The sequence below is a fragment of the Lynx rufus genome, unplaced genomic scaffold (genome assembly GCF_022079265.1).
Source record: "Lynx rufus isolate CCGP_SWC_20201006 ecotype Redwood Valley unplaced genomic scaffold, mLynRuf1.p SCAF_7, whole genome shotgun sequence".
Classification (NCBI taxonomy): Eukaryota; Metazoa; Chordata; class Mammalia; order Carnivora; family Felidae; genus Lynx; species Lynx rufus.
Genome location: NW_025814889.1, coordinates 25740998 through 25766252, shown reverse-complemented (window position 1 = coordinate 25766252; position 25255 = coordinate 25740998). Strand labels below are relative to the sequence as shown.

Here is a 25255-nt window from a genome sequence, read left to right as displayed (position 1 = left end):
TTTTTTTTTAATTCCAGCTAGTTACCATACAGTGTAATATTAGTTTCAGGCATCCAGTGTAGTGATTCAACACTTTAATACATTGCCCCAGTGCTCATCACGACAAGTGCATACCTTAATCCCCATCACCTATTGCTCCCACCCCTCCCCCCACCACCTCTCTGATGGTGACCATCAGTTCTCTATAGTTAAGAGTGGACTTTTAAAGGAGGTCTCACGGGGCGCCTGGGTGGCGCAGTCGGTTAAGCGTCCGACTTCAGCCAGGTCACGATCTCGCGGTCCGTGAGTTCGAGCCCCGCGTCGGGCTCTGGGCTGATGGCTCAGAGCCTGGAGCCTGTTTCCGGTTCTGTGTCTCCCTCTCTCTCTGCCCCTCCCCCGTTCATGCTCTGTCTCTCTCTGTCCCAAAAATAAATAAACGTTAAAGGAGGTCTCACGAAAGTAACATGCTAACATAAATGACTGTTTTATGGTAAAAGTATTATCTGGTAAACACCTTAAAATATACTGTGAGTGTTAATGCTGTGACTTTTTATTAGTTTTTCTTTTTTTCCTCAAATAATTCTATCAATATCTTTGTCTTTTGTTAGTTAGATGAGCTCCTCGTGTGCCGTGAATATTAAGCCCTCTCTCTGTTGTGCACATTTTCTTCTGATCTTTTGGTTGGCTTTTACCGTTTTCTATTCCAAGATTCACAGCATCTAGACAGGATCTGCATAGCCAAATCTGTGAATTGTCTCCTGTCTTCTGAGTTTTCTTTTGTATTCCCCACATCAAAATTTTTGAAAATAATTTTAAATTTTGTATTTTTATTAGAGTAACATATGCATTAGGTTAAGCCCATGAAATTGCTTCATAGTCCTGTTTTGTAGGTCAGAAGGCAATAGAATGCCATATGGCTCTATTTAATAAATTGTTTGAGAAGTCAAATAGTATTTGCAAGTCTTGCAAACCCAAAACAAGTGCATCTTTCCCTTTTCCTTTCTAGTCCTACCTTTCCCCTCAAGGCACAACCACTTTAACCCTGGTTAGCAGTTTCTTCTGGTATTTACAAAATATAACTGTATTATAGTAGTATTTCTGGATTTTCCCCCCTAATATTTATCGAATGCCTATTATGTTCTAGACTCTTCCAGGCACTGGAGTTTCAACAAAGATCAAAACAAATACCCTTTCATAGAGCTTCCATATTGGGGGTAGGTTGGGGACTGACAACTAAATCAATTATATAATACCTTAAATGGTAATTAGTGCTATAAAGAAACAAAACAGGAATGGGATGATGGAGGAACTGGGGAAATGGGGCTTCAAATTCCTTGTTGTTTTTTTTTTAAGTTTATTTATTTTGAGAGCGAGAGTGAGCAGGGGTGGGACAGAGAGCGAGAGCGAGAGCGAGAGAGAGAGAGAGAGAGAGAGAATCTTAAGCAGGCTCTGCACTGTCAGCACAGAGCCTGACATGGGGCTCAATCTCACAAACCATGAGATCGTGACCTAAGCAGAAATCGAGAGTTGGACACTTAATTGACTGAGCCATCCAGGCACCCTGGGCTTCAACTCTCTATTAAGTGGTTAAGGAAGGCCTCTGTATAATGGTCATGTTTGAGCAAAAAACTGAAAAGCAGCCTTGTGGGGAATGAGAATTCCAAGGAGTGAAACAAGCATGTGCAAAGGCCCTGAGACAGGACCCTGACACATCCAAGGGTAAGTAAGGAGACCAGTGAACACGGATGGATAGGACTTGAGGTTGGCAGTGTAACAGAATGGTAGTGGAGAGGAAGGGGACAGAGGGGCTCTTCATTGTGTGTAAGATTTGAAATCCTTGAAGAGTTCTGACCAATGACATGACCTGACACATTTTTAAGGATCACCCTGGCTGGTCTGTTGAGAAGGGACCGCAAGGGAGCAAGGGCAGAGACAGGGAGGTATGTGGGAACCCAGGCAAGAAATGATTGTGGCTGGAAACAAAATATTATCAGTGGAGGTAATCATAAGATATGAGATTTGGAATACATTCTGCAGATAAGACAGGATTTTGAGACAAGTTGGAGAATCAAGGATGAGTGCACCATTTTTGGACTTAGTAACTGCATGGGTGTAGTCACCAGTTCCTGAGATGGGAGAGACTGTGGAGTAGAGGTTTGGGGTGGGGGGAAATCAAGGGTCCTCTGTGGGATATGCTGAGTTTATGATACTCAAATAGAATTGTTCAATAGGCAACTGGATAGGCAGTTTTGAGTTCCAGCTGTTGATTCAGAAGTTGTCAAAGTTAGGTAAGATTTAAAGCCATGAAGCTGGATGAGATCACCAGGGAGCGGATGTAGGCTTGGACAAGAGAAGAACCAAAAATGAAATAGAAGGATATCCAGGGATGTGATTTTTCTAGGAGCCAATAAAAGTGAAGTTGTAGGAAGGGAAGGAGTGCTCAAATAAGGGGAGGGAAGAGAATAAACCTTTGGTATAGTGATGTGGGAGGTACCCGCAACCTTGATGAACAGTTGGTAGATGGTTGAGTTGAAAAGCATTTGACAAAATTCAACACCCTCTCATGATAAAAACTTTAGAAAGGAATTTCCTCAACTTGTTCAAGGGCATCTACTAACACCCAACAGCTAACAGCATGCTTAATGGTGAAAGACTGAGAACTTTCTCCCTAAGATCAGAAACTAACAAGGATGTGCATTCTGGTTTCTTCATTTACCATAGTACTGGAGGTGGAAGCCAGAGTAGTTAGACGAGGGAAAAAAATAAAAGTCCTCCAGATTGGCAAGGAAGTAGTGAAACCATCTGTATTTGAAGGATACTTTATCGTGTATGTAGAAGATTCTTTTTCTGCATCAATTGATATGATCATGTGGCTTTTTTCCTCATTCTAGTAATGTGACGTATAACACTGATTGATTTTTATATGTTGACCCCAACCTTACATTGCTAATATAAGACCCACTTGCTCATGGGATATATATAATCCTTCATATATGCTGCTGCATTTGGGTTGCTAGTATTTTGAGGAATAGGGATATTGGTCTATAGACTTTCTTTTTCTAGTGACTTCTTTGACTTTGGTATCAGGATAATACTGACCTCATGTAATGGAGTGGGAAGTGTTCCCTACACTTTTTTAAAGTGTTCGTAAATTTGTTTCATTGTGTCACTTATTCTCTAAACATGTGCTAGAATTCATCTGTGAAGCCATCTGGTCCTGGGCTTTTCGTTTTGCAAAGTTTTTTGATTACTATTTAAGTCTCTTTGCTCCTTAAAGGTTTATTCAGATTTTCTATTTCTTTTTTCAGTTTGAGTAATAAATCACTAGTAATTTCTCTATTTCATCTAGAGTATCCAATTTGTTGGCATACAGCTATTGATAGTATTCCCTTAAAATCTTTTTATTTCCTCTTGGTAACAATGTCCCCTCTTTCATTCCTAAATTTAATAATTTGCGTCTTCTCTTTTTTTATTAATGTATGTATGTTAACAGTTTGTCAATTTTATTGTTTGATTTTCATTGGTTTTCTCTATTCTAAATGATATTAAAATGTAATTTATTTCTTCACTAAGAAATGCTAGTTTATTCTAAAATTTTAACATTTCCCTTCTAATCCTCTATATTATTCAGCCAACTGTGTACACACACACACAGAGAGAGAGAGAGAGAGAGAGAGAGAGTGTGTGTGTGTGTGTGTGTGTCTGTGTGTGTGTGTGTGAGTCAGTCTAAGGAATTGGCTCACATGATTGTGGAGGCTTGGTAAGTCAAAATCTGTAGGTTAGGCCAGCAGGCCAGAGACCCAGAAATGAGTTGTAGTTTGAGTCCAAAGGCCATCTGCTGGCAGAATTCCTTCTTTTTTAGGGGAGATTTTTTTTTCAACTGATTAGTTGAGGCCCACCCACATTATAGAAGGTAATGTGCTTCGTTTGAAGTTCACTGATCCAAAGGTTAATCTCATCCAAAAAAACACCTTCACAGAAACATCGGAATAATGCTGGCACAAATATCTATATGGGCAGTATTCCTCAGCCAAGTTGACACATAAAATTAACCATAACATTCTCCTCCTCTATGTCTATGGTAATTATCACATTGAGGAAAAATTTACCCTTTGGAGATTTGTTATTTCCCATCAGTGTTTTTCTTACTAACAGAAGTAGTGTGAACACTACAAGTCAACTAGATGGGTTTGGGACATTTTGGTCACTGTATCGTACAGATGACCATAGTATCCTGGTGTACATCAAATCCCAACAGATACCACAACTTTCACATACACATTGAATGCCACTAGTTTTAAAGAATATCCATGTACACAGGATGGGTCTATATCCATCCTCGGGGCATAGCACATTTATCCAGTTCTAGGAAAGCTCTGGAAAATAGGGGAGTGTCCAGAAATTTAGACTTCTCAGGAGGACTTTTCCAAGGACAATTAAGACAAATTTCTGAGACTCTGGCTTATTTTAGAACCTCACCCTTGCACCTCATCCTCCTTCACACTCTATCTCTTGAGTCTACAGAAGGAGAGGAAAAACAGAAGTGATTTACCCTGTAGACACAATACCCTCGGACCAAAAATGGGGCTACCCAGGGCCTGCTTGTAGATTCATGACAGCTATTGATCTAAATCAGGCCAGTAGCTCAGTGAATACATCTGATTATATTCACTTTCTTTGAAGTGCATAAAATCAAGCACGTTATAGCATATATAAGTAGCCCTTAACCTCAAGACCATTACATTTTTGACATTCTGTGTCAAAAAATGATCTAATTTGACTCTTTCAAAAGAAGTAACATTATAATACTCCAAGAATTGAATGTCTGTTTGTATAAGAATTATATTGTAAAACCATACTTAATCAGCTGTCAGTGATACAAATGTACACTGTGTGGGATGATTCTTACTGATGTGTAACATGCTGCATTTCTTAGAGGTCTGCTTATCAATAAAAGAGATTTAGCTGTTATTATTGGAAGGAAGGAAAAAGCTCACTGAGCAGGCAGTGTAAGTTGTGTTAATTGCATAAAATTTTATGGCAGTAACATGAAGATAAGTTGATAGTATGCTGTAAATATGAAGTGTAAAACCTGGACCTTTTAAAGTTTAATCCCTGTAAGTCAAGGGCTGCCTGTATGTAAAGATTGTCAAACCATTTATATTTATATAAATATATGAATAATTAGGAGTAATTAATTTCCTCTCACAAGCTCTTGAAAATTTCGTTTAGCTTTGGTGGAGGGTGTGGAAGTTTGTGTGTGTGTGTGTGTGTGTGCGTGTGTGTGTGTGCGCGGCGCGCGCGCGTGTGTGTGTGTGCGTGTTGGCTTCTATACAGCCATTGTTTCTCAATAGTACAATAGTCAGCTTTGAAGATTCTCTCCTTTTTCCTAATGTAGTACAGAATACTGTATATGAAGAATATTTTTTTACATTGGTAAGAATTACAGAATGTTTTTACTCTGGTTAATTCATTATAGAAATCGTGTTATAATCCATGCATCCTTATCATGTGTCTGTCTTCAAACATAATTTCTTGCAAATGGTTTCCTGAAAAATCATCAGTTTCTCCACTTCTGGCCTTACTGGAGTACTTCGTGCATTCTTTTAAAACAAAATCAGTTTGGGAACTTCTGTAAGTTAAGACTGTTCTTTCTATTTAAAATAACTGAAGCACTTACCATAAAGTTCAATATAAACAAAACTGTACATTTGCTGTTCTTTTAAATGTTATTATTTACCTATCTCTACTTCTGTGTGTGTGTTTTTTCCTAATCCTATTTCTTATTTCTATGTGTAAGCACCATTGATTTTCAACCAGTTACACTGCCTATTTTATAAACCTAGTAAAAATTCCCATTTGCTCCATTATTAAGACATTTTATTAAAGAATGTTTTGTAGGTAAGTACAGTTATGTCTAAATATACTGCCTTAATATTCTTCCAAAAAGTAAAATTTATACAAAGAGAACATTTAGAAGCATTCTTTTAAAAATGGTACAGGTTCTTTCTTGAACAAGAACTCTGCATAATCTCAACATGTCTGGAATACTACTTGGAAATATTTTCTCTGACAGAAAGAAACCATTCCTGCTTGGAGAATTTTAGGTTGCATAGACTCAACTTAAAAAAATATATTAAAATTTAAAATCAATTTTCTCCTCTTTTTAGGACTATATTTTTATATTTAATTTTATGTGTGCATACTGTATTTTCTCATAATTTTGAAAGCATGTAAAATAAGTAAAAACTCATTTCTTTATTAGCTGGCTGGCAGAAAATTAAATTCTCATATGGTTTCTCTTTTTTTGTGGTAATACTATGCTATGCTTTAAAAAGAAGTTGTCAGTGGTATCAGGAAAACTTTTTAAGACCGAAGTAGTTTTTTTTTTTTTCTTGGAAATTGCAAACTGGTATCTTATATTAGCTTCCATGATTTCACTAGGTACTTTGAGTTTCTATTTTTTATTTTTAGCTTGAGATGAGCTGAATTATTCAAGGGTGTTTATGGCATTTGAACATTACTTTAAGTTTTATTGAGAGCAACTTTAAACGTGTAACATTCCAGAGGTGAATTTTGTATTAGCTCAAAGGCCTTGTTCCACTTTCTGTACAAAATTAGCATACGTAAAGTTGGTTAATACAATCCATGGTCATGTTCATGTGTCTTTGATGATTTTTTCTTTTTCGGACATTGTTTTAGAAGATGAGTAGAAGAAGCTGCCTACCCCAGCTTTTTCACATCTCACTTTTATAGTTTTATATTGGCGTTTCTTTTCAATTTAAACCTCCTCTCAAGATTTTTATCTGTTTATTTGTTCGTTCTTAATTATCCTTAAGTGTCTTTGGGACAATTTGATGATTGGGATACTATGGAAGTATCATTTCAGTAATATTTTTGTCTCAGGATCATGTCCACATAGTTTTTACATGTCAGTTATGATTTCTATCATTATAGCAACATTGGCATTATATTAAAAATGTTTATTTTAATGGAAATTTTCAATGTTTTGTTAGCAGGAGCCTAACATTGTGTAATAGTTTCCAGCTGCATAGTTTTTATTAATGTCTATGTGAGGTTTTTTAATCTTCTTAAAAAGTTCATTTGCATTAAAATATTTTCTTCCTTGTAACTAAGGTACCTATTGAACTATTAAATATTAGCTTTGTCAAATTAATCCAGTGTTTTAAGATACAAAAAATGATTTTCATACAATGTGTTGTAGTTTTCCCAAGTTAAAAAAAAAAACAAAAAAAACCACATTTTCATGTATTTAAGGAGAGAAAAAGAATTGAAGTGTTTATTTTTATCTCCTTTTAAGAAACTAAGCAGTTTTCTTGACTCTGTTGATATCAAGTAAGTGTATTCCTTTAAAAATTAGGAACTTTAGAGTGGAACCTTCCATAAATCTCTAACTTTTGAGATTCCTCTGATCAATATTCCTATTTGATGATTCAAACAATTGCACCGAGATTCTTCTTTTCCCATTCTACAAACATCTGTAAAATTGAAACAAAGCGAAAGCTCATTTATTATTAAAAACATCGGGAATACATTAATATTTGATGTTATGAGACCAAATGGGTTATATAAAAGAAGTGTAACCAAAGATTGAAACTGTCCTATTTGAAAATTTTACGTGGTAACATTATAGTATTTATTTTCTTTGAACAGAAAGGCAGAGCTCACTTGTTCACATGTGTGATTTCTGGGGCTGCTACAATTGGTGGTGAGTCACCTTGACTCTGTTGGAGGGCCTTTTGTGTTCATAGACATTCATAAAATGCCATCTAAACAGTCTTAAAATTTTATGAAAAATAATTATTAAAATGAAATATTTGCATTGTAAATTCACACCAAAGTTACTTATTTATGGGAACAAAGAATGCAAGAACAATTTATGATTTTTAAAAAAGATTTCACATCAGTTGTATTAGTTTGGTTGTAAGTTTTCAAAACTCTGCTTTTCTCTGTCTTGACCTTTGGTTCTGTCTTCTTGATCTTTGATCTTTAGTTCTCATCCTATATTATTTTTAAGAAATCATTTTCCATTATTTTTACTTCTATTGCTTTTTTAATATTTTAATTTACTGGCTGTTTCTAACTATTGTAAATATAAAAGTGTCTATTACCACAATCATTTCAAAATACAGAAGACTAGACCCTACGTCTGAGACACAGTCAAAACGGATTTTGTATTTTAGGTTGGTACGGCACACAATACATCTGTCAGTGGATTTCATTTGTTTGGTTGTTCATATATTATGAACTCTGTGTTTTGTGGGCTTTTTTTTGTTCAAATTTTAAAATTGTGTGACATTATAGAAAATTTGAAAAACAGAATAAAAATTGTCCACAGCCCTCTTAGCCTAACACAACCATTGTCTGTTGTTATGCATTTTCTTCCACGTTTTTTTATCCATACCCACTTTTATATTAGTAAAAAAGTAAAGCTCTCGTAGTATGACTGTTGTATTCTGCTCAGTTTTTTCCACTTATTATTATATCAAATGTATTTTATGGTGCTCTAAATTTTTAGAATTGTAATTTTAATGACGTCAACCTCATTTCTTTGCAAAAATGTGTAATTAACCATTCCCATACTTAGGTATATGTTGGATACTTCAAGTCTTTTTTTTTAAATTTGTTACTGTTAGAAATACCAGTAACATATGAAATCATAGAATTGATAGGTATAATACTTATCTATAACATGAAGCTTATTTTAATAGCAAATGATTCTTAATTTACATATGTAAGCATTAAATTTTATACTCTTTGAGTGAATGGTGTTATATAAATGTCGTGAAATGGCTTTGTCAATGACCAAGTCACAACTGCCTGAGTTTATTTTTATTTATTTATTTATTTATTTATTTATTTATTTATTTTTTACTTAAAAGAAGTGTCAGTGTTGAATTAGAGAACTTGCTAAAAATCTTAGTTTCTGGTCATGAGCCTGTGTTGCAAAACCCCTTAAATTACAAGTATTTGGGAATATTCCTGTGTCTCTTGGTAGACTGGGAGCTTTTGGAGGGCAGTGACACTGTTGTGTATATTTTTATATTTTACACATCATGTTGAATACAGAGACGTATCCAAAATGTGTTGTTATATTTGGAAAAAAATGTCTCTAACAGAAAAGAGCTTACGATTTTTAAACCCTAAAATACGCTACTGCTCCTTTATCTTTTCTTATTTACTTATTTCATAAAGTAACAGAAGGCTCATCATTTTTTCTACTGTACATCTGTGTATTTAGAGTAACTTTTCAGACTTGCTGTTTTCATCGTTTAATATTTGAACCAAAGTCTTGGTAATCTTTTTTTTTTTCAAATTTTTATTTAAATTCTGGTTGGTTAACATACAGTATAATGTTAGTTTCACTTGTAGGATTTAGTGATTCATCAGTTACTTGCAAACAACACCTGGTGCTCATCACCACCCATGCCCTCCTTAATACTCCTCACCCATTTAACCCATCCCCCCCACCACCTCCCCTCCACCAACCGTCAGTTCTCTATAGTTAAGAGACTGTTTTATGGTTTGCCTCTCTCTCCCCCCCACCATGGTCATCTGTTTCATTTCTTTAAATTCCACATATGAGTGAAATCATATGGTGTTTGTCTTTCCCTGACTTATTAAACTAAAAGAAGAGCCACTTAAATCCATGGAGTACTTTGCCTACCTCATTGGGTTGCTGTGAGAATTAAATGGATTAATCCACATAAAGGCTTCAAGGGTGTCTGTTATCTAGTAAGTTCTCAATACATATCAACTACCACCATCATGACTTCTGTTGCTTTGGTATTGATATTATCAATCAGAGAATTCTGTAAACTCAGACCAAGAATTAATTACCTTTTTATTTTTTTATTGTTTTCATCGTGACATAATAAGCCATCTGGTACTTCAGTACAAAGAATGTATCAACATAAAGTAGTGAAAGGATTGTTCAGTAAGTATTTTTGGGACCATTGGTTAATTACTTAGAAAAATATAAAGTTACAGCCTCACCTCACAAGCTTGATCTCATGATTACAGCTGAGTAATTCCAGATGGGATAAAAAAAATTAAGTGTAAAGCCATGCAGCCCATTTTTTTTTAACTTAAGAAAATATAGGTGAATATTTATCAGACCCAAGGAATAGGAAAGTCCTAAAAACAGTGGGAGAAGTCACAAAAAGAAATGCACAGACTCAAATACCTCAACATTTTACATTTCTTCAAAATGGAATGTTGAAAATCTTAAGTGTTTGCATCAAATTAGGGCCAAGGACTGTGACCTTAAAAGACATATGTACATGTATGTATTTATGAAGACCCCAATAAGAAAGTGATCACAATGTGTGAACAATTTAAAGAAGAAATAAGGCGTGCAGCTGGGTGATAAACATGAAAGAACGGTCAACTCCAATAACAGACAAGATGAAATCATACACAGTTTTTCACTTGTCAAATCACTGAAGATTTCAAAGCGAATTAGAAGTCTCTTCATGAGAGACTGGTAATATGGGTAATTGTATTTGCTGCTGGTGGAAACGTACATTGCCCTTCACTGATCTGAGAAGCATGTGGACAAGATCTATCTAGCTTCTGGCAACTTATCCTAATGGAATAATCCACAAGATGGAATAAAGGGAATGTTCAGGGATGTTTATTGCAATCTTCTTGAAATAAGGAGCAAAAAACAAGCAATTTAACTGTTTCCTTTTATAGTAAAAAAGGCTTTAAACAAAGCCTCGCAATTATATGATAAGCTAACAAGTCACTGTAAATGATTTCTGCTGGAAAATGTTAGATAAGAAGTGTCTCCTTGCGATTAGTGGGCTGACCCGCAGCTGCAGTTTTACTATAAAGTCACTTTCCTATTGTAGTAAAGTAGACGTGTCGTTCCTTTAAAACACACAAATCTCTAACAGCTGTGGGTAAGCTTGCTGGAAAAAGCCTGTCCATAAAAATGTTGAGCCAATTATAAATTACAAAAATGTGAAATATAAGGAAAAATATATTTTGTGTAAAACTGTGCCCTTACTCCAGATTCCTTGTTACTGTTCCGTTTCCCTTCCTTCTTTGAAGCCAGTTCTTGCTAAGATTTGTGCGTTGACGGTGAACTGGAATTAAATAGGTTCTAGGTTTTTCAGTTACCTGAAAGGATGCTTTGCTTACTTTCAGTTCAAGTCTACATTTTTAAGTCTTCCTTTTAATTAGAGAACCACACAAAAGCTGAAGGTAAGAAACTGCCTCTTCCTGACACAGAGTTAACTCTCCTTTAAGCTTAGACTTAGCCCAGGTGTGCTGACACATCGCTCACTGTGTTACCCAGGTTTGAAAATTACCGTCTCCGCACTGCCTTGAACGGCACACTGAATGAGCTATGACCCCAGACTACTCACGGGGGATAGATTCTTGGAAAATAGCCTGTTTTGTTCTTTTGGTCCGAGAAACCATCACAAGCAATTACTCTGAATTTTGTACCTTTTGTCATATCCTCTGTTCCAGCTGTTTTTTATTGGTTGCTCTGGGTTGGGAATTTTTATTTTATTCTGTGTATTTATATGTGTGGATATATAACATATATAATAAAAAAAATATACACACACACACTGTGTGATATAAATATGGAACATAAACAGGTATATGGCTCAGGAGAGTACATGATCGTGATAAGAAGACAGAAGAGAAGGATGCTCTTTAAATTTAAATGTTGTACCAGAAATAACATATATCCCTAGAGAGATTATCTGGGGGCAGGAAAAAGTGAAAGGATAGTGCATGCTAATTTTTTTCTGCTGTGTTTCTTTAAAAAGCTTTACTACTTTAATAGGGTACTTTTAATATTTAACATCTTTAAATCTGGCTTTAATTTTAATAACTATTCTTTATATTTAAATGCTGTTCTTTTGTAACAGCCAATTAAAAACTTATTAATAAGACCCTTAACTTATTTTTCCCTTTCTTGCTAGTAGACCGTGTACTGTGGGAACACAGGGAGGTATATGTTTCTGCCTTCTAGGTACTTTCAGTTAGTTGGAGACATAATCAAGTACTAATCCATAGCCAGTATATGTAGGTATTTACCATATGCTTGGTACTGGGCCAAATGCTTTACTTACTTATTTTTTAAATGTTTGTTTATTTTTGAGAGAGAGCGAGCAGGGGAGGGGCAGAGAAACAGGGGTCAGAGGATTTAAAGCGGGGTCCACACTGACAGCAGAGAGCCTGATGTGGGGCTCGAACTCATGAACCAGATCATGACCTGAGTCGAAGTTGGATGCCTAACCGACTGAGCCACCCAGGCTCCCTTGGACCAAATGCTTTATATGAATTGCTTGTTTAATCCTTAACAACCCTTAAGGTGGATACTGTTATACTCATTTTAAAGTTGAGGAATGAGCCTTCAGGTAAGTGTTTGAAAAAGTTGGGAAATCACACAGCTGTGTCAGAGCCTGTGGTGACCCAGACCTGGCCACCTGTGGTCCTCGATTTTTAGCACTCAGGACTGCTGCTGCTGCTCTAATAGAATTGGCGTGACGACCTGACTGCCATTTTTCTTTTGTGAGTGTTTTGGGTCAAGACACTTAAGCTTCACAACCTGTGGGAATTCTAGTCGCTCGGTAGTTGCCACCTGGAAAACTGACGTGAATGAGGTCAGGACCGTGTCATGGTGCGCGGGCAAGTGCAGTGACGTCTGTGACGTCTGTGTGGCCAGGAGTAAGGATGTAACGGGCCAGATGGTCTCCCAAGTTCCTTGCAGCACTGTGTCTTTGTATGTGGTATTTGGTCCTTACGTCTGCCTCTTAGAATTTTCTCTTGTGACAGTACCAAATGTGTCCTGCTTTCTTTGTTGAAATTTACATTAAGAGAATGAAACAGGAATGAAGTAGGGTTTTGCTATTGCCTTTTTAAATTACTTGAATTAAGAAAACTTGTATCAAGCACCCTACAGTGAATGTCACCAAACTAACCCTATGGACCATGGTCCCCATCTCTGATGTCCCGAGAACCTCACACCAGAAATCTGATTACCTTCTCTCTTTTCCCCACCATCTCTTTACTGTTTATAATGAAAGTAAAAGCTTCAGTTAATTGTAAAAACTCAGGTAAACACTTTCACTGAAATGCAGGATTCAGCTAGAATTCATGGCTCAGAAATTTTTTCAGGTTTTCACTCTTGGATTTCATTTGCTTTGGATGAAGCATTTATGTCCTACTTAGAGTCATTCCTGGGCCATAAGTTTGTTAGTGACTTGAGTAAAACCCTCCCTCCATGCAAGCAATAACCACGAAGAAGTTTCCCTTTCTACCTGCTTATCCTCTAATTGCCTTACATGAGACAAGAAGCATGGGAACCTGAAATTCGAACACTCTGAAACACCAGCATCAAAGAATTAGAATAGCTGATGTGTAATTTTTGTGCTCAACCAGGAGCCATCTTCTACTGGATTCCAGAGTGAGCCAGCAGTCACAGGTGACAGCAATGGGGGTGGGGGTGGGTTGGGATGGCATAACTAATTTCTGCAAATTGGTCTGAGAAGCATTGCGCTAAAGCCCTGGTGGGGGTTGTAAGGATCTCTCCCACTTCTGGGGTGACGTTGTGAGGACTCAGATGTAAGGGAACCTCTTGAGACCCTTTCCCCAATATCCTGAAAAGAGACACGATAATAAACAACTTTCTATGACCCTTTATATAGAAGTTTAAATCCTGCCTGTCTGTGTGCTTTTAGAATTGACACTTTTTCTTCATCCTGGGGCCCGGTTGGCTCATTTCCCCCTGTGCTTCCCTGGAATCTCATCCTTCTTTGAGAAATACCAATGTTTTATCACTTGTCCAATTTGCCTTTTTCTCTTTGCCTTGTGCCTTCGATATGAGAGCTTTGGAGTGATTAACTCTTGTCTCAAATCCTTTGTAAATCTTTTCCCTCAAATAATCCAAGTATCTCAAAATCAGAATGACTCGTGGTAGGCCACAGAAATATACTATCAGATGAAGTTGTATCTCCCGATTCTTAATAGCCTGGCTGGTTTTTTGTTAAACTGTGAACCCGTAAGGTGAGTGGTATCTAACTCCATGGTTATTGATAATTGTTTTCAATACGGGCCTTTATTTTGAATCCTATTAATTTCTTAAATCCAGTGGTAATATTCTTTTTCATTATGGTTCCTAAAATTCAAACAAAACAGTTTTAACATTCTTGCATTTCATTATAAAATACCTCTATTTAAAAATTATTTTACTAATCAAATTTGATCAATTTTTTCAAGAGAAAAAAAAATCATTTTCTAAGAGAATGTATTTCTTTACATTTAAAAATGTACTTTTTAATTTTAAAAATGCATTTTGCTTTGTACTATGGAGCTGATACATATATACATATATATGGATATGTGTGTATATATATGTGTGTATATATATGTGTGTATACATATGTGAATGTACACAAATATATGTATATATATAAATACATATACAACTATATATACAACTATATATATTTATAAAACGTTTCAATAAGCAGAACAGTTTTCTCTTAAAGTCTGGATTTTGAGGGTTGGTTAGGTCAAGAACTGATTGCACTTCTTGCCGAATTCATACTGTTTATATGGATGCAATCATACTGTGTATGATAAGCATCACTATTCTAGAAAGGAAGTAAAACCTGAGTTGAGTGATGCAACAACATGAAGGGCAAGCAGAATGAAATGGGGATTGACTGAGAAAAAGAACTTTTGCCTCAGCTTTTGGAGCTCTTAGTGTGAAAAATGGTAGCAGTGAGCTGGAGAGGTCTCCTGAAGCAGACATCAAATTTATTGAAGTACTTCTAAAATTATTTTAGCAAAAGATCATGTGATCTATTGATGGGAGTACACAGTCGAGACTATGAATCTTATTTCCAAATTTCAGTAGGCTTCAAATTATAAAACCATAGACGTTCCATGGAAGAAAAAGGACCTGGACTTGGTCATTTACTCCCCCTCCACTGGAGTCTCATAAATTTAAAGAACTTGCTCGTTGTGACTGGCTCGTTCCGTCAGCCTGATCCATGTATAGGCATGTTTGACACTGAGCTGTCCCTAATTTAGTTTTCTTTTTATTCAACAATAGATGCTTGTCTGTGCAACAGGTATGTTGTTAGGTTATGCTTACAATACAAAACAAAATATTCTAGTGTTTATGAATGAACGAAGTCATCATTTATATTTGACATTTTTATAGGGCTTTTAGCTTTTTGCTTATCAAATGTGTTCATCAGTTAATCCATGATAAATTATGATTTTCAACTTACTTTGCTTTGTATGTATTTTACTCATTGATTTCTGGAAAGAACTCTTTATGGTTTGGAACTGAATAAAAATTTATAAAACTACAAAATAAATGTTAGACGATTCTCTTATAAATTGTTTTAATGAAATTGTGAAGTATCTTTGTTTTTTTCTGTTACAAAATATACTTGTAACAGCCTTATGGTTCATAAAATCCAGCCAGATTTGAGGGTTTTTTAATTTTTGTCTTTTTGAGGTTTCTTTCTTTAGTTCTTATTACTAAAAAAATATATATATGTATATATATTTTTGCAGCTGGTTTTAGGAGAAGTTTCCGTCTTAGTAGAAAAGATAAGAAAACAAATAAGTCCATGTATGAATGCAAGAAGAGTGACCAGTACGATACAGCTGATGTGCCTACATATGAGGAAGTGACACCCTATCGGCGGCAAACTAATGAAAAATACAGACTTGTTGTCTTGGTTGGTAAGTGTGTCTTTTGTATTAATTCTGATGAAATAAGTGAGGTGGTAAGAATTTAACATCAAAGGGCATTATGCTTGAAGATTTCAAGCCACAAATCTCATTTTGAACACCTTTTGTTTGGTCTCTAAAATGACATTTCAGACATTCGTGAGACTTAAGATGTCTACGAAGAATGGCACTGGCATTTTAGTGGGACCTCTGTAAGGGGGGATAGAAAACACATCGCAATATAGTAAAGTAAATCAGCGTAACTAAATAATAGAAACCAATATTTGTTAATGTAACACGGTGTCTTTCACATCATTTTGAGGCAGTAGCCATGGTGGAACTTCTTATGGCACTTAGGCCTTCAGTGAAATAAACTATTTCAGCAGAGCTCTGGAGTATTTAAAGCTGGAGAGTCAGTTCATGAAACTGCTTAAAGCAATTAATAAATATATGTGGTGATTTCCATAAACGTTGGCTGGTTTGACTCATAGTCACGTTCTAGCGTCTGTCTGATCCACCCTTCATAGCCACGCGTGCAGTCGTGACCTCCGTGTTACTCCACGCACCTCGTTCTGGTTGCCATTTCTTTAAAAATTTGGAAACAGGTAATTAAGCTCCAGTGATCAAAACCAATGATTGGGGGGGGGGGTGTGGATAAGAATAAAGGGGCCTGGTATCTGTTGGTAATTATTCCTTCATAAACTGAAGATGATCATGATGGGGATGAGAATAAATGGAAAAGCTAAAGAGTCACCCCTTGTATTGACACAGAGTCCTCTGAGAGGTTACAGCACATACTCTTGACGGTGGTGATGAGTGGGAAATGATGCAGTTTCTCACACCTGATGGCACTGGAAGAGATAGTCACATCATTTGCATGATTTAGAAACACATACTGCAGAGTTTCCCTTATTAACAGTGTCCCTTTCTTCTAATCAATGGGTATGAAAGCACCCCCCAAGCCCCACCTGGAGGAACATTCTACATCTGTTTTTATGTTTACTGTAGAGCCTGCAATACCCCAGCTTCCAGTCCCTATAGAGTTGGGCTAAGGGGAATATAAGTGTTCCCCAGTTCTAAATCCTTTTGTGCCTCATGGGGGCTACTTGGACTCCCTGGTCCTTTTCTACCCGTGTCCCTCCCAGCACCCATCTTAGCAGCATCTCTTCCATCCCCGTTGCATCTTCTGCTCTTCAGCCAAGGTCTGCTGCTTATCTGATGAGAGATACCTTGTGATAAAAAGGCAAAGATAGCATAATTTCCTGTTTCTCCTTAAATCTGAGGACTCTCTGTAGCCAAGGAGTTACTGTTACATCTGTGCTACTTTTGGTTTCCCTGGGGGATCAGATTGAAAGAGGAAAGCAGAATAGACTTTGATCTCTTTTTCTTTCCTGTAGGTGCTAACCTTCGGGGTGAGGAAGGAAAGATAGATGAAGATAAACTATGGGTCTGAATAGTAATGCAGGGAAGAATAAAAGTAAATCATAGTCAAAAGCAACTAAAGATGCTTGATGGTTATGGAAAATAAATACTCCCTAGAATCTTCCAAAGGAAAAGAGGTTAGGGGGATGTTGGCCTCATGCATGTTAGAAGTAGCCATGCACTTTTGTTAAATGGCACTGTATACAGATGTCACAACCCTCTCTATAGTTCTTAAAGGAGGTTTATAGTATCTTTTTTGTGGATGCCTTGAATTTTTTTATGTAGATAATCTTGTTATCTGTGACCAGAGACAATTTTATTTCTTTGTTGTAGGTATTTTCATCTTTATTTGTGTTGTATTCTCTCTTTACTTTAGACTCTCCAGTATGATGATGAATGGGAGTAGTGAGACCATCTTTGCTTTGTTGTCAGTCTTAGGAAGAAAGTACTCAATCTTTCACCATGAAGTATGATATTAGCTGTAGGTTTTTTTTTTTTTTTTAATTTTTTTTTTCAACGTTTTTTATTTATTTTTGGGACAGAGAGAGACAGAGCATGAACGGGGGAGGGGCAGAGAGAGAGGGAGACACAGAATCGGAAACAGGCTCCAGGCTCCGAGCCATCAGCCCAGAGCCCGACGCGGGGCTCGAACTCGCGGACTGCGAGATCGTGACCTGGCTGAAGTCGGATGCTTAACCGACTGCGCCACCCAGGCGCCCCTAGCTGTAGGTTTTTTTATAGATGCCCTTTACCAGGTTAAGAAAATTCCCATCTATTGTTAGTTTGCTGAGAGTATTTATCATGAATTGATGTTGAATTTTGTAAAATGGATTTTTTTCTGCATCTGTTGAGATGATTATATGGTTTTTCTTATTTGATCTGTTGAAATGGTGAACTGCATTGATTAGTTTTTGTGTGTTGAATGAGCTTTGCATGATGTATTAGCCTTTTGCACAGTACTAGGTTCAATTTGCTGGTCTGTAGTTTTCTTAAATTTGTTTTCATCTGCTTTTTGTATTAAGATAATGCCACATTTATAAAATGTGTTGGGGAGTGTTTTCTCCTCTTTACTTTTCCAGGAGAGCTTGTATAGAATTACTATTATTTTCCTTTAAAATGTTTGGTAGAATTATACAACAAAACCACACCTTGGCTTGGAGCCTTTTGGGGAGGTTTTTAACTACAAATTTAATTTCTTCTTTTAAAAAGTAGGGAAGAGGACGAACGGGGAGAGGAAGAGAGCATGTGAAGAGTGCATCTTTCTACCTTTATACACACACATACACACACACACACACGACTATTCAGAATGAATTTTGGCAGTTTGTGTCTTTGAAGCGATTTGTGCATTTCACCTAAATGGCCAATTATGTAAGCATAAAGTTGTTCATAATATTCCCTTAATACCCTTTAACTTTCTGTAAGGTCTGTAGTAATGTCTCCACTTTCATTCTTATTATTGGTAATTTATGTCTTCACTCTTACATCCGGTATCTATTGCTGCATAACAGGTTACTACAAATTTAGTGACTTTTAAATAGTGCATACTTATTATCTGAATGTTTCTGTGGGTCAAAATTTGGAGAGTTTAGGCATGGCTTAGCTGGGTCCTCTGCTTCAAGATATCTCATAAGTCTCATAAGGCTGTGCTCAAGCCTTGCCATGAGGTAGTCTTCTCATTTGAATGCTAGACTGTTAAAGAATCTGCTTCTAAAACCATGTATGTGGTTGTTGGCAGAGTTCATTATGTGCTCTCAGTTCTTTGCCATGTGAGCCTCTGCAACATGGTAGCTTCATCAAATTGTATTAACTGAGAAGGGAATAAGGCAAAATATTCCATGTTCTATTGGTTAGAAGCAAATAACAGGTTTTGCCCACAGTCAAGGAGAGGGAATTACACAGGTGTGGAAAACAGAAGAGTGAGGATGATTTCTGGCCTTCATACAGTCTAGGTACCTTAGCTCTTTTTCTAATTTATTGATTTTTTATAAAACCACTTGTACATTAAATTTTTTTTCTATTTTCTAAGTTTTATTGACTTGTACTCTTTATTATTTCCTTCCTTTGCTTACTTTGTATCCATTTAGTTTTCTCTTTTTCTAGTTTCATAAAGTTGAATCTTAGACTATTGACTAGAAACACTTTTTTAAAGATTTAACTATTGTTAGGCATAAATTTATGATTTCCTTCTAAGTACTTCATACTACAAATTTTGATCTGCTGTGTTTTGATAACATACCACACAGATCAGAATATTTTCTGATTTCCTTTGTGATTTCTTTGATCCATGAGTTTAGAGTGTGTTAATTTCCAAATACTTTGGGATTATCATCTTTCTGTTATTGATTTCTTGTTTAATTTCACTATGGTCAGATAGTACGCTTTCTATGATATCAATTCTTCTAAGTTTATCAGATTTTGGCGGGGAAGGGGTACCCAGGATATGGTCCATGTCATCTGGTGTTCTGTGTGCACTTAAAAAGAATGTGGATTCTGCCATTGTTAGACAGAGTGATCAATACATGTTATTTAAGTCAAGTTGGTAGGTAATATTATTCAGGTCTTTTATATCCTTACTGATTTTTTGTCTACTTGTTCTGTTAGTTGTTGGGAAAGGAGTGTTAAATTCTCTTTAATTGTAGATTTGTCTATTTCTCTTCACATCAGCTTGTACTTAAGATATTTAGAAGCTCTGTTGTCAAGTGTACACACATTTAGGAGTGTTATGTTTTCTTAATGATTTGGCCTTTTTATTATGTAATTTCTTGAAGTCTGCCTTGTATGATATGTAATAGCCACTCAAGTTTTCCTTTGCTTATTGCTTGCGTAGTGTATCTTTCCCCATCCTTTTATTTTAACCCATCTGTGTGTTTATTATTAAAGTGGATTTGTTGGTTTGTTTTTTATAGATAGCATAGTCTTGGGTGTTGCTGTAGTTATCCAGTCTCATAATCTATATCTTTAATTGGTATGTTTGGACCATTTATATATAATATAAACTATTGATATGGTTCAGTGCAGCTCTGTTATTTTCATTTTAGGTCTATTTGTTTTCTGTTTATCCCTTTGTATTTTGTTTATTTCTCTGTTCCCCTTTTCTGACTTCTTTTGGGTTTTTTGACTTATTTGATTTTAATATATCTGATGACTTTTTTGCTTTATTTCTGTGTGTAATTATTCTCTAGTTACTTTTGAGGTGTTTTTTTTTATCTTTGATTTTAAGCAGTTGGATTATGATGTATCTATATGTGCTTTATTTTTAGTTTAATGTGCCTGAGTTTACCAAACATCTGAAATCTATAAATTTATGACTTTGACAAAATTTTGGAAAATTTTGGCCATTATTTTTTCAAAGATTCTTTTTTTCTTTTTGTCCTAACCTCTTTCCCCTCTACTTCTGGGACTGTGATAGGACATGTGTTGGACCCTTTAGTATTATCTCACAGTTTCCTGATGCTGTAATTATTATTATTTTTTTTTAGTGTTTCTGTTTTTCAGATATGACCATTTCTTTTGATTAGTCTTCAAAATCTCTGACTCTATCCTTTTTATCACTGTTTTGCTATTTAGCCCACTGACCAAATAATTTTCCTTCAGACACTGTGATTTTTTTTTTCAATTGTGAAATTACCAATTCTTTTTCATAGCTTTTGCTTATCTGGTAAGAACTTTATTTTTACATTCATTTCAAGTGTGTTTACTTCGGACTCATGATGGTTACTTAAGATAGCATCTTTATTGTTTTGGATAATTCCAGTGTCAGGCTCATCTTGTGGTTGGCATCTGTAAACTGTTTTTGTTTTTGTTTTGTTTTGTTTTTGCAAATCATCATCTTTGTGCATCAAATTACTTTTGTTCTGTATGCTGGACATTTTTAACATTATTTTGTATAGACTTTGGATCTTATTATATCCCTCTGGAAAATGTTAAATTTTTTAGCAGGCTATCAGCCTGGTTAGGCTTAGTCTGTTTGCCTCAGTTCAGTTTTCAAGTCTTTGCTATGCTGCTTTGGGTCTGTTCCTTGCATGTGACACTTGTGTTAGCCAGAGACTTACGCAATGGTTTAAATCTTAGTTGTGCTGCTTTGGGTTCATCTCACTCATGCACAGCTTAAGGAGGGGTAAGCCCACAACTTTTGTGGGGTCTTAGCTATTCAGTCCACTGCCCCTTGGACAGCTCTGAGATGGAGACTCATCCTCTGGACAAAGTCCAAGAACAGATGGAAAAATATAAAGGGAAACTTTTTCCCCTTGGGGTGGGGGGGGGAGGGGTCACCTCTCCAGATTTGATATCCTTCTACATTCTTCCTGCTTTTGTTTGCTTTTCAGAGTCTTCAGGTTGTTGCTTTTTGTGTGCTGTCCAGGGGTTTTAATTGTGATCAGTGCAAGAGATAGCTTGTAGAATGCTTACCTCACCAGAGTGGAGCTTGAACTCTCCAAGCTATAAACTGTCACAGATGCAATTTGCCTCTCCTCACCGGCATGCCTTGATCAGCCTCCTCAGAATTGAGTGATACTACTCTAACTTTCAAGTCTCCTCCTCAAAGTTTTAAACGGTAAACAGTTATCAGGACAGAATACCACAGCACCATCTGGACTACCTTTTGCTAAAGTTATTCTCCCGGAAATATGTTATCACAACATTCCACTGTCTGCTCCAAGTCCCAGAATGATCTACGGTATTTTGGCTGCTGCTTTACATAAATGCTAGTTGTCTAGGTCCACAATCATTGAACTAAAATTCATCTGGCTGAAATCTTCAGTGGAGAGGTTAGTTTAATTCTATGCAGTTAAGTTGCCCTAAATCCCCTTTGCCCATTGATCTTTGGGTTCCTGGCACCTGATTCTGAATTCCATGTGGACTCTGTCCTGTGGGCCTCATGCCTTACTTCCTGACAGACAAACTGCTTGCTCTTCTCACTGTATTTTTACATTCCCAGCAGGATCCTATAGTCCTTTTTTTTTTTTTTAAGCCCTATGATGTCACTCATGGTGCAGTGACTGTTCTTTCTCTGTCTCTTGCTTGGAATTCCTTAAGTTTCTGAGGCTTGGTTCTCAGAGGAGATGTCCCCTTTATCTCCCAACAGGAGGCTGGCCCTCAAGATAGTCCTAAACTTGAGATGCGAAATGTTGACACTTCCAAGTGGTACAGCCAGTGAAGATTCACAGTTCCTTTGCTATGTGCTTCTCCCCTGCTCACGTTTCCTCACTCTTTGGTGTTTTCCTGCCTTGAGTAAATAATTAATTGCATTACTTCAATGACAACCAAATATCCATTTTTACTACTTAGATTTCTCTACTACTAAAATCTAACTATAATGTTTCATTATCCTCTCCTGTTCCTAACTGCTTTCAAACAGTCCCAACTGAGTTTTTAAGTTTTATCTTTTCTCAAGTGGGTCCTATCCTGTACAATAACAGTAACCAATATGTATTGTGTGCCAGGCATTGAGCTAAGGGCTATGCATGTGTTATTTTATCCAGTCCTCACTATGACTATGAGGTAAATATTTGTACAATCCCCGCAGAAGAAGAAACTGAAGCACAAAGAGGAGAAGTTACTTTGCCCAAGATCACACAGCTACTAAGTTGTAGAGCTGATTCATACCTAAATAATTCAAGACCAGAGCCTTCTGTAATGGGAGCCTAAGGGTACAAGAGCACCCAGCTCCAGGGACCCCAAACAGACTAGATTCGGCCACTCACTAATGATGAAATCCAGAGACAGAGAGACAAGTGGAGGTGAAACAAGAAAGGAATTTATTTCAGGGAGGCCAGCACTGGGAAGACAGTGAACTAACATCTCAAAGACTGTCTCCAAAGTGCTGAGAATACTTGTAGGTTTATGTAAGAAAAATGTGGGACACAGGTTGGTGGGTACATGCCAGTAGGCAGTAAAGATCAAGTTGATCATTATCTTGTTTTAAAGATAGGTCAAAATGGAGGTAAAATCCTCTTTCAGATCCCCACTGTCAAAGCACCATTCCATTTCTTTGGAGGGAAAAGGGACAGTGGTCATTTCTTCTGTAGCTACTTCCTGATGACCAGAGGATGACCTAGGGATTTTGGAATGGAAGACTTTGACAGGGTGGGAGAATTTTGCTTCCTGAGTCTCTCCTGAAATACATAATAAGGTACCTCCATGCTGGTATGGATAGCCCAGGCTCCTGCTTGACAAATACAAAAAGTCAAACCACAACCAAAAAGAAAAAGGACAAGAAGTCTAGCAGTGCTTATAGCAGGGTATATTACCGTTTAGAAAGAATTAAAGTTAGTTGGCTGCCAAAAGGATCTAGAGTCAGAGCATCTATAGCAATTATGTGTTTATTTAAATCTTTCATGGCTTCAGACACATTCTTTGAGCAATTTGGAATATATATACAACATTCTGTTTTAATAAGAGCACAGGTTCCTCCTTGGGCTGAAGTCAGAATATCAAGGGCCATCTGGTTTTGAAGGACTACTTTTTGAATTTGTGGTTTTATCATTTAGGAGGGTGACATTGTGCCGAGTTTGATTAAAGATGGCCACTGTGTGCTTGGCTAAACCTCTACTTGTAATTCTACATCGACAAAAGTGACTTCTAGGACACATATATATGGCTAAGGGATAAAGTAATCAAAAAGCCCTCTTTGCCCAATATCTAGCTTTAACAGTATCCCAATTATGAGAAATCACTGGTAAGTAGCAGACATTCTGGGAGATATGAGCATCCACAAGTGCATTGTCCAGTCCCGTCATAAGGAAGGGAGTGCCTTGCTTCCACAAGTCCGTAGTTAACCACAGGGAGTAGGGTATGCTCTGGCTTTTGAGGAGCTATTTTGCCATCCCAGCCACATAGAATTGGTCAGGGTAATAGTTGAGTTACACAGTTGTGGGGGAATCCATCTTATTGTCTGGCTGTTGAAATAATCATATGCCTACGGGGATCTTTTTATTATCCCCACAGAGTAAAAGCATAAAGACTATCTATATATGAGGTGTTGTAGCACTTTCCCTGAAGTTTACTTCGAGTTGTCTAGCTTAGGCAAACAACAAACATTCAAAGACAGCCAAACTAGAATGTAACATCTACAAAGGTATGTTATTGAAACACAATATTTCTCTCTAAAATCACCTCATCTACATCCAAGATAGCCAAATGAAGACTAATTTCTTTGTAAAGCAAGTCCAGTTTTAATAAAGCTGACCTAAGTATTTATATAAGCACAGCAAGAATAGTGATTGACCATTATAAGTTCTTACAAATCTACTTTGCTGGAACTTTTTGTAAGGAATTTCAGATTGAACTTTTAATAGCCTCTCAAGACCAGAAGCCAAGCCAAATACTTGCCATCGGATTTGCCTGCAGAACCTGTAGATTTGGGTGAATTCTTCTTGAGTTCCCCCAAATATCCTGAGGTTTCTGCACCTGCCAGGAAGTGACATTCTTTACTCACCTGGTAAGGCAGCTGGGAACTCTGTCAGCAAGGAATCATGCCAGCATTCCCAAGGGGCTTTGTTGGCTTCACAAAGTCCACCTTAGTTCCTCAAAGCTGTCTGGTCATATCTAAGTCTATGCATGTCTCTGTCAAATATGACATTCCAGTCAAAGACTTGGTGTAATATAACCAATGTTTCCAGTGGTGTCTTATTACAAGGAGAACAGATTCTCCTTGAACTTATGCAAATAATTATAACTGCCATGAGAGAACACTTACTGAGAGGTTTTGAATTCTGGAGGGATCAGGTAGGGAGAAAAGATGAATGCTCCAGTTTGTTCACAAAAGAATACTTTATATTTCTACAAGTTATAGATATCTTAAGAGGAAGTTTTCTTAAATCTGGAAGAGCAAACATTAGAGAACTAGCAGTGTTTCAAGTAAGAATCATAAAACTATAATCAATTTCCTCAATTCATTCAATCCCATGTTACTAATTTCTTTTGTTTGAATGCAGTTTTTCCATCAGTTCCAGAAGTTCTTACAGTTTTAGGATGTTAAAGATACCAGAAACCTGTATTTGTCAAAAGTCTTCTCCATGAATCTCCTAAAAGATGAAATACACATTGCAAGGCCTTCAGAACAGTAACTGTAAATTCCAAAAGACTCAAAAATGGACATAAAGATCTGATCAGA

At 36.6% G+C, this 25255-nt stretch overlaps 1 protein-coding gene across 3 annotated transcripts in view; it reads left to right on the top strand.

Moving 5' to 3' along the window:
• Positions 1-25255, top strand: part of MPP7 (MAGUK p55 scaffold protein 7) — a 299853-nt gene that overhangs the window by 225530 nt on the left and 49068 nt on the right. For all 3 annotated transcript variants that reach the window (XM_047065426.1, XM_047065427.1, XM_047065428.1), the window contains exon 12: positions 15559-15729. In XM_047065426.1, the coding sequence (XP_046921382.1) occupies positions 15559-15729 (171 nt within the window). The remainder of the gene's footprint in view (positions 1-15558; positions 15730-25255) is intronic.